At 40.8% G+C, this 13,571-nt stretch overlaps 4 protein-coding genes across 14 annotated transcripts in view; 2 read left to right on the top strand and 2 right to left on the bottom strand.

The window, feature by feature from the left end:
* The first annotated feature begins 79 nt into the window (after positions 1–79).
* Positions 80–2,799, top strand: LOC6574736 (glutamyl-tRNA(Gln) amidotransferase subunit A, mitochondrial). Its single transcript, XM_002000730.4, has 4 exons — positions 80–217; positions 271–518; positions 580–822; positions 1,759–2,799. Exons 1-4 carry the CDS (start codon positions 185–187, stop codon positions 2,759–2,761), a joined length of 1,527 nt encoding a protein of 508 aa, XP_002000766.1. The 5' UTR covers positions 80–184; the 3' UTR covers positions 2,762–2,799.
* On the bottom strand, positions 952–1,634 carry LOC6574737 (NADH dehydrogenase [ubiquinone] 1 beta subcomplex subunit 11, mitochondrial). The gene has a single exon (XM_002000731.4). It carries the CDS (start codon positions 1,531–1,533, stop codon positions 1,072–1,074), a length of 462 nt encoding a protein of 153 aa, XP_002000767.1. The 5' UTR covers positions 1,534–1,634; the 3' UTR covers positions 952–1,071.
* Positions 2,800–2,858: 59 nt separating the features above from the next.
* On the top strand, positions 2,859–8,532 carry LOC6574735 (uncharacterized protein C2orf42 homolog). 4 transcript variants are annotated; one of them, XR_004363745.2, is made up of 7 exons: positions 2,859–3,900; positions 3,956–4,576; positions 4,649–4,810; positions 4,876–5,040; positions 5,356–5,462; positions 6,437–6,504; positions 8,455–8,478. XR_004363745.2 is itself a non-coding variant. In XM_032727971.2 (6 exons), exons 1-5 carry the CDS (start codon positions 2,965–2,967, stop codon positions 5,458–5,460), a joined length of 1,989 nt encoding a protein of 662 aa, XP_032583862.1. In that variant the 5' UTR covers positions 2,859–2,964; the 3' UTR covers positions 5,461–5,462; positions 8,455–8,532. The 4 variants fall into 4 exon arrangements, 3 of the variants coding, with proteins under 3 accessions (XP_032583862.1, XP_015023111.1, XP_043864059.1); XM_032727971.2 differs by lacking the exon at positions 6,437–6,504 and having other exon boundaries at positions 8,455–8,532; XM_015167625.3 differs by lacking the exon at positions 8,455–8,478 and having other exon boundaries at positions 6,437–6,610.
* Positions 8,533–8,665: 133 nt separating this feature from the next.
* The window catches only part of LOC6574734 (tyrosine-protein phosphatase 99A), a 130,074-nt gene continuing 125,168 nt past the window's right edge, over positions 8,666–13,571 (bottom strand). For 3 of the 8 annotated variants that reach the window (XM_044008116.1, XM_044008119.1, XM_044008120.1), the window contains 7 exons: positions 11,525–11,814; positions 11,072–11,412; positions 10,848–11,014; positions 10,223–10,778; positions 9,900–10,168; positions 9,564–9,838; positions 8,666–9,233 (listed from right to left, as the gene is read on the bottom strand). In XM_044008116.1, coding sequence (XP_043864051.1) covers positions 8,725–9,233; positions 9,564–9,838; positions 9,900–10,168; positions 10,223–10,778; positions 10,848–11,014; positions 11,072–11,412; positions 11,525–11,814 — 2,407 coding nt within the window. In that variant the 3' untranslated portion in view covers positions 8,666–8,724. Of the gene's footprint in view, positions 9,327–9,416; positions 9,839–9,899; positions 10,169–10,222; positions 10,779–10,847; positions 11,015–11,071; positions 11,413–11,524; positions 11,815–13,571 lie in introns of all 8 variants that reach the window. The other 5 variants (XM_044008117.1, XM_044008118.1, XM_032727976.2 and 2 more) reach the window with 5 other exon arrangements.

The following is a 13,571-nucleotide window of genomic DNA, read 5'->3' as shown; positions in this document are numbered from 1 at the left end:
TTAACGTGCTAAAAGTATCGGTAAGTGTGCATCTCTAGTTGACAGGGTGTAAATAGATGTACACCCTGTGCGTACACATAGCCTGCATTAACTGAATTAATTGTTGTTTATGATGTTGGTGGTTTTTATTTTATTAAATTAAAGCTAACTCGACAGTTTTTCAGTTATATTTTTTATTGTAATTATGAGACGCCACCTACAGCTGAGTATTAAACAGGTATGAGAAATTGTCAAGATTTCTTCTGTTTCTTAACAGACCCAGCATTTCAGCTAACCGAAAGTTACATCAATGGACAATTGTCTCCGCTGTCGGTAGCGGAGCAAGCGCTGGCAGAGTCCACTAACCTAAAGACGTTGAACGCCTTTGTGTGCATTGCAGCCGAACAGGCGTTACAGCAGGCCAAGGAGTCGGTTCGCCGGTATGCGGAGCAGAAGCCATTGAGCAGTTTGGATGGCGTTACCGTAGCTATTAAGGACAATTTCTGTACAAAGAATATAGCCACAACTTGCGCTTCACGGTAAGTACCTTATGATTACTGTTAAATGAAAGATGCTATTAACTAAAAAATCCTCTTACAGCATGCTAAAGGAATTTGTGCCGCCCTACGATGCGACTGTCTGCTCGCGTTTAAAAGAAGCCGGCGCCGTTTTATTGGGCAAGACGAACATGGATCAATTTGCTATGGGTGCCGGCACAGTGGACTCAATCTATGGGCCAACCAAGAATATATGGAGTGAGTCATTTAGTGAGGACAATTGGCGCATAGCAGGCGGTAGTTCCGGCGGCTCCGCATCAGCTGTTGCTGCTGGTTTGTGTTATGCGTAAGTTCTTTGTTTACATTTTTGACCCAATCTAACCTCAAAATGCAGCAGTTGTAAGAACAATTGATAAAACTGCGTATTTTAGCTTAGCTCACTTTTAAAAAGCAAAGACAGTCACTGACAAATGAGTTCGTGCCGAAATATGTTCGTTTATTTACGCACATGAAACGCGTTCCGCTGTGGCCAACAGCATATTCCATTACATAACATTCGCTTACAAAACAAACTAAGGGTTAGTTCACTAATTGTTTAAATAATAATTTCTGTTTGGCCGAGATCCTCGTCCGATGGCAGCACAATCTTATCGGGATCCACATAATTGGGGCTAATCAAATCGACGCCCGCCTCCTCGCGGCGACGCAGCTCCAAAAAGCCCTCGCGTTGAGCCCAGTCGCGCAACTTCGTATCGGGTAAATAGGACCAATAAAATGTGCCCCACACAAGGCACAGTGTGACTGCAAAGAAGAATGTCGATTTTGTTGATTTGCGGTCCTCGGCCTCACTTTTGTAATCGAAGCCGTAGCTTATCCAGTTCTTTGGGTTGGGATTAGCAAAGTCTTCGGTCGTCACAGTTGCTGGTGCTGCAACCGTTTCATCCTTCTTGGGTGATGTTTTGATGCTGCGGCACAGGCGTAGCGCTGCTGCCTGATTGAGCGCTGCGGAGCGCTGCAGTGCCACGGCACGGCTGGTTAGGCGAAAGAGCGCAGACATCGCTTCAATACGCTACAAATTATTCGTAATTTCACGTAAATATTTTACTTTGCGTTAGCTGATGGCGCAGTGTGACCGTTTCACAGCTGTCAGCTGTGCAGGTGTCAAAAAACGTTCAAGTAATATATCGATAGCTGCATTCATTTATAGATCAAGATTTATCGATGACTATACGACGAAAATATGAATTTATTTAAAACTAATTTATTTATATTCTTATTGCAGAGCGATTGGCTCTGATACGGGCGGATCAACGCGTAATCCCGCCTCCTATTGTGGCGTAGTAGGACTAAAGCCAACATATGGTCTTTGTTCTCGCTACGGTCTCATACCACTTGTTAATTCAATGGATGTGCCCGGCATATTAACCCGATCGGTAACCGACTGTGTTGAGGTGCTTAATACCATAGCCGGTCCGGATATACAGGACTCGACGACAATAAGAAGGCCATACAAGAAACTACTATTACCAGAAATTGATCAAATTGATTTGCGTTCTCTGCGCATTGGCATACCCAAAGAATATAACTGCGAAGGACTATCGTCTGAAGTCCTCGAAACCTGGACCAAGGTGGCGGACCTACTGGAGTGCGCAGGTGCCAGCGTGCGACAGGTATCCTTGCCTCACACTGCGGCCAGCATATTCGTATACTCCATACTGAATCAATGTGAGGTAGCGAGTAATATGGCGCGGTACGATGGCATCGAGTATGGACACCGAGCAGCAGACGAGCGAAGCACTGAGCAGCTCTATGCACAGTCTAGAGCTGAAGGCTTTAATCAGGTGGTCAAGACGCGCATATTAACGGGAAACTTTCTGCTACTGCGCAAAAACTATGATCACTATTTTGAAAAGGCTTTGCGTGTGCGTCGTTTGATCGCTGAAGATTTTACTAAAGTGTTCGAGCCAGCGACAACCAAGCACCAAGTGGATATATTGTTAACGCCCACAACGCTAAGCGAAGCGCCTGTCTACAAGGACTTTGCCGCTCTGAGCAACCGTGATCAGTGCGCCGTACAGGACTTTTGCACACAGCCAGCCAATATGGCAGGAATCCCAGCTGTGTCGATACCTATACGACTGTCTAAAGCCGGCTTGCCGCTTAGTCTGCAGCTGATGAGCAATAACCTGAATGAGCAGCTGCTGCTTACAGTGGCTCGTTGGATCGAGGCACAGGTGGAATTCGATTGCCTAGAGAGTTTGCAGCGACATGCGGCATGCGTGTGAACTTAATTAAGTAAATACAGTTTTCATTTAAAGTTGAAGGAGCTCTAACTTATATTTCATTTACGCTTAAGTTTGGGGCTTAACAAGTTTGGTTTTACATTTCAAAATGTATTTTCGCGGTAATTTAACGATAGCTATTGCGAAAACCGTATACTTATCGATAGATTGACACTCTTATTAAACAGTATGGCAGCGCTGTAAATATGTCTAACGAGAGTAAATGTACGGATTTAATACAAATTCGACCTCCAACGTTACGCGGTTTAAGAAAATGTTCAAGTTGCGGCGCCATAAATGGCAGTCGTGCTCTCTTCTGTAGGAATCTTACGTGTCCCCAAAACAAAAATCAGCTCGATGGAGTGCAGCTGGTGTGCCAACGTGCTGGTTGTACAGTCTATTCGGTGCGGACCAAAGAACGGGATCCAGAGGCTCAGCCGCGAAATTTTGTGTCCTTTGAGGATGTGACGTTATCGTTGCAACCGAATGCAGCCGTTGTTTCCAGTAAAGCTGTGTGTTATGTGGACGCGTGTAAGGCCAACAGCGATTGCCGGCACATCAAAGCCTGTCGCGATGGGCAGGATCAGATGCCCATGGCGCAGGTGTACACCGTGTCGCGTGAGGTGCTCTGGAATCTGAATATTACGATAGAGCAAAAGCAACAGCTCTGGCAGCAGTATAAATCGGCCGAGGAGCAGGACCACTGGCCGGCAGTGCAGCGACTAAATGCAACTACTTTTGTGGTCAAATGTCAACGTTCGAACACGTTTCCAGCGGCGCATCTGCATGTGACGGCGCTGGCCAACGGACTCTCCACCAAAAAGGGCACCTATGCGTGTGCCTGTCGCAAGCTAAAGATTATCGTGGAGCCAGACAACTCCCTGGTTATGCAGGATGAAATTTGTGATCATCTGCTCCTCGTGCTGGCTGGCATACTCAGTTCACCACAGGGCAAGACGATCTATGGCAACTTTACAAAGAGTCTGCAGACATTTTGGATGCCCGACAAACTGGAGACGCCTCTAGGCGAAACCACACACGACGATTTACGTCTAAGCCTAAGCATAATCCCAAGCGGTGATGTTGATCTCTCTGAGGACATATACATCTTTGACGATGAGTTCTGTGTAACAGACACGGATGTAAGTCTGATATACTTATAAAGGTCCTCCAATTTACCATGTTTCAATCTGACAGCTGCTGCCCATGCCAGAGGAGCTCTCAGATATCATATACGACATGGATTCGATGCCTGCCGCACACAGCGTCAGCAGTAGTTGTGCTCCCAACGATGCCCAGCTCTTGTCTAACTTCGATATATACGCTGAGCAGCAGCAGGATCAACATCTAGAGCTGACTGATTGCAATATTGAGCTCATGGATCAATATCAGCTGACCGACCAGATCGATTTGTGCAGCGAGGATATTGAGCTGCCGTTGGTCAGTGAGCCGTACAACATACTGACGCCTCAGCCCATCTACGCAAAGGCGCCGCCGGCAGCCACCAATCAGCTGCCCGCCATAGAGCTGCCCACGATTGCGGTCGTCAAGAAGGCGGCCATCAAAGCATCTGAAATTGTGGATGAGGTCAAGACGCGCAAGCAACCTCCACTACCAGCAAAACGTGCGCTCATTGTGAATGAACCTACGTGTACAACTGTAGTTGAGGCTGTGGGAGTGGCTGTGCAGCCAGCGTTGGCATATGAGGCCTGGCTGGACTATGTGATAGAGCTCCTCAACTCAACCATCGAGCCGGAGCCTGCGCTTCAGCAGGCAATTAGTACGAGGCAAATACTGCAAACGTTTCATGTGCACAAGGTGAGGCACTGAAGCACCTGTAAAGAGTAATTTATGCATATTTAGCGTTAAACTAATACTCCTACATTATAGGAAACATTCTCGCACTTAAGCAAGAGCTTCAGTGCTGGCATCAAGCGCCGTCCCTTGCATCAAGTGGCAGTCATTGACTCTGGCAAGCATAAAGGTCTGCGCAAGTATGTGTGGCACTTCAGTGCCTCGCACACTGTGAAACGCATCTTCAGCAGTCGCAATGTGTGTATAAGGTGTCTCAGGAGACTCTAAACTGGCGACTTACATGTGCATTTCTCTTTGAGCAGCTTAACTTGCAGCTGGAAAGGTGCTTTGAGCGCCATGCACTTGGACATTTTGTGCCGTATGTGAGACAGACGCCCACTCAGGCATCAACACAGCGCAGACAACGCCCGGTGCATGCCAAGCTGCGGCTCTATATGGTTAAAATGGTCTTTGATGTCGAACAGCAGGTGCAATTGAGATAGTCTGAAAAACTAGTTAATAGCAAGGCTGTAATTGCAAGATAACATTCGGTAACCCAATTTATGGCAGCCACTTTCGTATTTAGAGATTCGTTTGCAATGTTTAATATAGTCTTGAAACGCTAGAAGTTCTGCAAGTCCATACGAATGTAGATGTGCATTAGTTGAATTGATATAATGCAGTCCATTCTGTCTATCGAATATCAAACGATAATAATTTAATTAATTAATTTGCCTTGCTATTAGCTAAGCCTAACACGTTTAAACGTTATTTGCAATGCTAAAGCAATTCACAACTTATAGATAAAAAGCGGCCTATATATAAACTGGATTCCCGATGCACTGCCTCGGAGCAGCTTTGGCCAAATGGATGTGGAGTTTACGCTGGAAACGAGGGCGCCGACTTAAACGTGGTTCTATTTCAAAGTTTAAATCAGATTTTCTTTATTCATATTTCCATTCAGTTTAGTTTTATAAGTTTTTGGTTTTTTTTCTTTCATTTTTGTTTGCATCCATAGCAACTTTTCATTAGCTTATCTTACTATAACTTAGGTGTACATAAACTTATATTCTTTCAATTTTCTGTTGTATGTCGAGATACCTCTTTTGATCGCTACGCCGTGAGCGCTACTTGAAGCGTTCTCATGGCTATTTTACTGCCCTCTATATAACGTGGTTTACTTCACTTTGTTTCAGTTTGCTGCCTTTCGCTGATGATCTACTCTGTAATTCCCTTTTAAAAACTATGGGGCTGTATTCACGTATCCCTTTCGCTCTATGCTTAGCTCTAAAATCGTGGGTTATGCTTAGGTTAGTTTTTATTTCTCGCTACATTTCAGCTTTCTTACTAAACTGTTTTCTTTTTTAGATTTTATATAATATTTTTTTGTGATCTTTTTTCTTGTTTTATACGCTTAAGTTTGACATTCATCACATTTATAAATTGCATAACACCGTCAATTAGATAATATATATATATATTAATATATGATTTGTGAAGGTAGTTAGTCTTGGAAAGGTTTCCTTGCTCGAGAAGTGTGTGCAGATTTTTACTTTTTATTTACTTTTTAAATATTTTCTTTAGTTCTTCGGTTGTATTTTGTTTTTCTTTCATATTTCTAAATCATCTTCACATTGGCTGCCTAATTGCCTCGCCTCGTTTCCGTTAAGGATTTCTTTTTATGTTTGGCTGTCAATTTACAAATCTTCATTCATACATTTAGTTTTTTATTTCCATTGATTTTTATCTGGTTTTGTTTTGTTTTGTTTTTTTTTTTTAATAGTACATCCATTGTGTATAACTAACAACTAAATTGTGATTCATAGTTAAAATGCATTAGTTATATTTTAGTTTGAAAATAATATGGTCTTTCGTATATTACAGATGAAGCATTACAGTTGTTGCTGTTAAGTTATGAGAATTTACAAGCCATCTATGTAATACATATATATGTATGTATATCTATGTATATATATAATATAATTTAAAGATCGTATCTTAAATACTTAATTTAAATACAGTGCCTAGAGTTTTTATGCTCTATAACAAACAAAATATGAAAATTGGTCGTTAGGTTGAATTTGTTTTTAGGTTTTCTTTTTTTTTTTTATATTTTATTTTTTTTATATTTTTTATTTTTTTTTTTTTATAGAAATGCAGTTTGTTTTTGAGCGAAATAATATTAGAGTTAAGCTATACGGTTATACATTATAACTGAACTGAATTGAACTTTTGGTATACTCGAAATCGAAAGCAATTCAAAAGTTTAGATACAATAATATAATGTAAACAGTATACCTGCCTAAGATAAAGTGTACAAAAAACCAGTCTTTAAAACATGTTATCAGTAAATACATATACATATATATATATATCAATACATATATGTATGTTCGCTTACACATGTATACATCATACAGGACTTTTATTTTGACTCGACTCGACTCGAAGCTAATCGTGGGAATTGTGCAGCTGTTTAAAAAGAGCTCAACTGTTTACATGCTATGTACATATAATATATATACTTCAAGCACCCTACTGTACTTAATACCATACATGTATGTATATTTCTCTATATGCACATATGCATATATATCATATTTGAAGCATGTACAATCCATTGAGAACTCACATCTATAGCCATGGCAATTCAATAGTGCAAACATCTATATTTTATTTAATGTATGACTCTGTACAATATGGGGAATCGGGCATTCGGAGCTGAAACACCCTGTGCTTATATCGTCTTTAGACATTTCTTAGAATCGCTTACGCCTTACACTTGCTCACTTAACTTTCTTCGCTCATTCCTTGTCCACAAAAAAAAAAGAGTGATGTAAGGAAGAAAATATTAGTCAATATTTTTCAATTGAATATTTTCATTTTGTTTTTTTTTTTTTTTTTTTTTTTTTTTTTTCTTTGTTTTTCGTTTTTCCACATTTATATATTTTAGTAATACTTTGCCTGCGATACGCTTTACATACAATTAGTTCTTAAATACTAAACGCTAAGCAGTTTTTCTTTCGTACGTTTAATTTTTTTTTACAATATTTATAGCATTGAGAGCCAGTCGAAAAGCTCGTCTTAAGTTCTATTTGCGATCTACACATCGATATATTTATTTACAATTGCGATGTGAGGCGTGTTTTCTACTTGTCGTTTCATTTGTTTTCCTTACGATTTACAGTGATGTTAGTTGTTTTAAGGTGTGCTTCGATTAAATTTGAGAAAATATTTCTAGATATCTAGACGTGATATTATGTATATATGCAAATTGTTACTTAAATATTCCATTTTCTTGTCTATTAAATTCGCATAATTTTCACTACGATTTTTTGTTGTTTTTTTTTTTTTGAAATTTTAACATTTTGTAATCGTTGTAATAATTGGAGTTGAGCGGAAAAAACAGTTATTGTTAACAGATTGTAGGACGGACATTGAAACAATTTAGCAAACAATATGTCAATATGTGTAACGATAACTGGCCTTATATGAAAAACACCTGATTTGAACTAATTAATTAGAGCATGGCACAAAAAAGTACAACAAAGTTTCTTTCTATATATTTATATATAAAAAAACTAACTTTAATGGTAACTAAATTAGGGAAATTTTTATTTATATATATATATTTTTTTTTAAATTTGAAGTTTGTGGTTTTCTTTGTGTGGGAACTATTCTGGCATTTTGTGCGTTTAGCTACATTTAAACATTATTATATTTGATAATATTCATAAATATATATATAGAGATATACATATATTCATATTGAACCGTGTGCCTTGACTATTATTTCTTTTGCTTGCGACTACCATAAATGTTAGCAAATTTAAATAAGGCATTGAACATAAATAATTAATAATGGTAAATCTTGTTTTCTTTTTCTTTATAAATACAAACAGCGTGATACGCCTTGCGGAGAGTTGCCCTGGAAACTCCAAAGTAAATTTAAAGTAACTTAAGTAAAAATTTAAAATAATAAATAAAATGTTAAATAATATTTAAAATAATTTAAAGGACTTGCTTAAAAAACTAAGCAGATGCATACAGTAATTATAATTAGTTATTAATTATATTTTAAATGTATTTGTATTTAGTTATATTTATATCATATTTTAGCATTTATAAAATGTTCTTTTATTTTACTTTTTACTTTTATTTTATGTTTATTTCTAAGCTACAATATCTAAGTTTTGAGCATCTGTGACTGCTGGATTAAGCGGTTGTTGCAGGTTGTTGATGTTGTTGTTGTTGTTGTTGCACAGGGTTGTTGTTGGTGTTGGTGGAGTGGCCGTTGTTGGGTGGATCAGTTCATCAACATGCAGGCAGTTGGCGTTTTCCAATTGTTGTTGTTGTTGATGCGTATTGTATTGTTGTTGCAGTTGGGTTTGTTGTTGTATCAGCGCAAGCATTTGTTGTTGTTGATGTTGTTGTTGGACCAGTTCATCACAATTTACAGCAATTATTGGCGGCACATCGGCAGCATTGTTAGTAACAGTGGTAAAATTAGCATTAGTATGGGTTAAATCAGTTGTTGGTGTGGTTGTGGCTGTGGCGATTGTTGTTGGTGGTGTTGTTATTGTTGTTGGTATTGGGACTGTTGTAGATGTTGTTGTTGTTGTTGTTGCTGTTGGATTGGGCATGTCATTGCTGGGTGTGGGTGTAATGGATGATGGAGCAACTGTGGGTGGTAACAATGATGAGATGGGTAATAAGCTAGAATTAGTATTTGCTGTGACTGGTGTTGTTGGTATTGTTGGTGTTGTTGCTGCTGCTGCTGCTGCTACTGTGGCTGTTGCAGTTGCAGTTGCAGATGTTTCATTTGTTATTTCAGTAGCTGTTGTTGTTGTTGTATGACTATGACTAATGAGATTTGACTGCTGCTGCTGCTGTTGTTGCTGTAGCTGTAGTTGTGTTTCATGTTGTATTTGCAGCTGCAGCAGCTGCTGCTGCTGCTGTGCAAGCAACAGCTGTTGCTGTTGTTGTTGTTGTTGTTGGTGTATAATATTACCATTGCTGCAAATTTTGCTGTAGAGATCCGGCGTGGCCGTTGTCACATCCTCGAATTCCGTGCGCAGCGCCGTGCGCTTCAATAAATTGAGATTGCCTGGCAAATAGGACAGTATATTGTAGATGAGGCGTATATCCTCGCTGGAGGTCCAGACGCCGGGTCGCTTGTTATGATAGAGCTTGGCATACTGATACACATTCGCCGTATTGCAATACTCCATCTCAATGGCCAGCGAGGAGATGGCGCAGAAGGTACACGCCTGGGCGCCGCCATATCTGAAAGGGATTCGGAATATGAAGGAATCCCACTTGGTTAAGATTGAACTCTCTCGCTCACCTGTCGACCACAACAATGGGTCCGTTGCGATAGTCATTGCAGCGCTCATGCACATCGACGATGAAGTCATAGATGCTATTCGGATTGGACATCTCAGGCCAGCTGGGGCAATGGAGCATTTTGACACTGAGCTCATAGTCGTCCTGTATGGACTGGATGACAAAATCGCGGCTTACATAGTCGCTTTTGTTGACTTTGTTCAGGAATTTCACGCGATAATAATCGCTCTCGATGGGCGTGGTCTCATCCGGCCAGAACTGGGCAAAGTTCTGCAATGAATAGAGTTTAGTGTCTGTGTCCTTATCGTGCGTAGACGAACTTACAATATCATCCAGCGAGGAGAGCAGCACGATGGTCTGTGCATTGTGGTCCCAGACCATTTGCCAGAAGTCCTTTATCGTGTGCGACATGGGATGTTGGGTGACAATGAAGTCACGTAGACGCCGGAAGCCATGCAGCCACGAGGCGTTTATGTAATCGCTGCCATCCTCACCCGGCTTGGGTGTCAAATGGACGCGACTGCCCTCAATGGGGAAGATGGCGCCGCGATTCTTAATCGAGTTCACCTGCTTCATGGCGGAGGCGATGTGTATGTCCTTTGTCTGGAATTGTATGATGTTCTTGTACTGCTGCTCCAAGTACGGAGTGCAGTTCTTGAGCTCCTCGACTTGCTCTGCTGTCAGATTGGTCTCGCCCGAGGCGATCGCCTCGACGAGTGCATCGTGCAGGAATATATACTGTTCCTCGGTCTGGACAAGGAAGTTTCGCTGGGCGCGGATGTGACGCAAGAAGCCAAACACATTCACAATCGACTTCTGCTGGATCTGCTTGAGCATGGCGTCCAGGACAATGTAGGTGCCAGTGCGACCGACGCCAGCGCTGCAAGTGAAACAAATAGAGTCCAATTAGCCAAGTCCAAACATATTCATTCTTATAGCCAACACTCACCTGCAGTGGACTACGATTGGACCCGCATCGGCGGGATTGGCAGCTGAGGACTTCTTGATGAAGTTCAGCACGGGCAATGGATGATCCGGGGTGCCATGATCCGGCCAGTTGGTATAGTGATATTGATAGACAAGTTTCTCCAGATTGCACTGCTTCTTCTTCTTCAGCTGAAATTGAATTCGTATTGCATTTAAATGGAAAGGGAAACTCTGGGAGCTACCCACCTTGAGGTGCTTGATTTGCAGCGTGCGCACCGTGTACGTGGACATGACCTCCTCCTCGACCAGCTTCACCTGTATAACGCCGTAGGTCTCGACGCCATCCTTCGGCCAATACATATCGCACTTGCGCCGTCCGCGCTCCACCAAATTGGTGATCATGACGATGATGGCCACGCGCTGCTCCCAGATCATGCGCCAGAAGCAATCGAAGGTGTCGGGTAAGGGACCTTGGGTGCCAATGAAGGCGTGCGCCTTCTGGTATCCGTCGATGAAGTTGGCATTGATGTAGTCCAAGTTCTTCTTCTGGCCAGGCGTGGGATGCAAGTGGACGCGACTGTGATCGTCTGCAGAGAGAGAGAGAGACAGAGAGAGAGAGAGAAAGAGAGAGGGGGAGAGAGGCACATAGAGAAAGTATTTATAAATGGATCTCCTACACTCTGTAATCTGTGCACTTACAGGCTGTAATGTTGAGATAGCGGTTCTTGCGCTTGTTCTCCGGATGCTGCGAGTGCTCGCAGGCCAGATCATCGGTGACGCACTCGTTCTGAATGGCCTCGTACTCGCGACTAAAACCAATATCCCCGTCCGCATGCAGCGACGCCACATGCTTAGCGAATTCATTTACGGGCACCGCCGCACGTATCTCATCTCCGATCTTGACGGGCACCTCCCAGTCCACCTGCGGCGCATTCGGATGATGTGGCGGATCGTCCAGGTAGTAGTAGGCCGCATGGAAGCACTTTCTGCTGAAATGAGTTAAGCCACAAAAGATCAAGTGTTAATTAATCAAGTTTTTGTTTTCAGCTTACGTAGAGTTGAGTTTCATATAGTATATATGTACATATATAATGGGGGTTTTTACAGATTATAGTTAGATAAGATTGAGTATGTAGTATATGTAGTAGTTGGCATATTATGGGCAAGGTTAAGATTGTACCTTTATATAATATATAAATATATGCACGTACTCTCAGATAGGAGACTTATTTCGCGAATATCGGAGATATATAGAGACAGAATCAGTTTTCAGAGTTTTTATCAGTTTGTCATGCCATATAGTAATCTATTATATTTAACTCTTTAACTATATGAACAGCTTTACTTGCAGTTCAATTAAAACAACCTTAAAGCAGAGGTAACGAATTTCATTTGAATGCTCCAGCTTTATTATTGGCCCATTTCAACAACATAGAACAGGTGGAGGAAATGGACGGTGAGTCCTGTAGAGATGCGCGAACCAAGTATATTCAAGTATCAGGCAGCCGCACAAAAGCGTACTTAATAAGTATTTGGAATCAGTGGAAATAGTCGGAAATGGTAGAAATGGTGAAACAGCAGGTGTCAGCAGAGCTCAAAGGCATAAATGATGCCCCAGCAGAGGGGGAGTGGCAGTGGGGTAGGCGGGAGGAGTGCAGCAGGAGTAGCTTAAGTAGCATTCAATGTGCAACGCGCTTTTAACTAAAATCAAAATGCATAAATAATAAGCTGCCCAGCCAGAGAAAGAGCGAAAGAGAGGGGAGTGAGTGAGTGAAATAGAGCGAGCGAGAAGGCGAGTGCTGAGCTGCACTGAAGGACATCCGTAAGGCCTGTGGGGTGCTTTTGGTCAACATTAACGGTATTTAGTTGCAGCCAAGCATAAATAAGTAATTTTTTCTACTCAACATTTTCCGTTTTCTTCTTTTATTCTTTCTTATTATTATTATTATTTTATTTTTTTTTATATTTTTGAATGGCAGCTGCAACTGAACTTTTTGCTACTTTTGGCATTTTGAATACCTATGCAAAGATTTTTGAGTGACAACGAGCCGCTGCTGCTTCCCAGCTGAAGAGCAGCTCGAGTGGGAAGTGGGCGTGGCTTTGGTTAGGCAATTGCACCTGTGCAGTGCACGAATTGGGGTTAAGTTTTTCTAATTGGCTAAAGCAATTAGAAAGAGAAGGGAAGAGGGAGAGAGCGAGGGCTATTTAATATAGGTATTTTAAATAAAAAATATATAATACAATATATAATTATATGATATTTCATTTATATTTAATTATTACTAACTCTTTAATTTCCAATTTTCTGTCGAGCCTAAATATTAATAACAATATATATCAAAAACATATTTTCGTTTTTATGTTCCATAACATTAACATATTTTCACAAGAAATTTGTAAATAATATTGATATTATCTTATAAACAAATTCAATTCCAATTCATATAGAAAAACATTTTTCGTAAATCGCTGTCAGCATTCCATGACAAAAAACTTTGTTTTTCGCCCCCACTCTATTTAATATCATTTATATATACAAATAACAAATGATGCATATAATCCGTCAATTATTTAGATTTCAGATATTTGCATAAACTTTTAATTTAAACATAAAACATTAAACAAACAGCGCAGCAAGTTTTTTGCCTCTGAGAAATGTCCGCAAGCAGCTCAGCTGTATATTTAATATTGATACAGATATAAATAAATATTTGGCTTTTTATCAGTACATTGAGTATATGTTTAT

The sequence above is a fragment of the Drosophila mojavensis genome, unplaced genomic scaffold (genome assembly GCF_018153725.1).
Source record: "Drosophila mojavensis isolate 15081-1352.22 unplaced genomic scaffold, ASM1815372v1 contig_231, whole genome shotgun sequence".
In the NCBI taxonomy this organism is placed as follows: domain Eukaryota; kingdom Metazoa; phylum Arthropoda; class Insecta; order Diptera; family Drosophilidae; genus Drosophila; species Drosophila mojavensis.
This window is presented reverse-complemented; position numbering and strand designations above follow the sequence as displayed.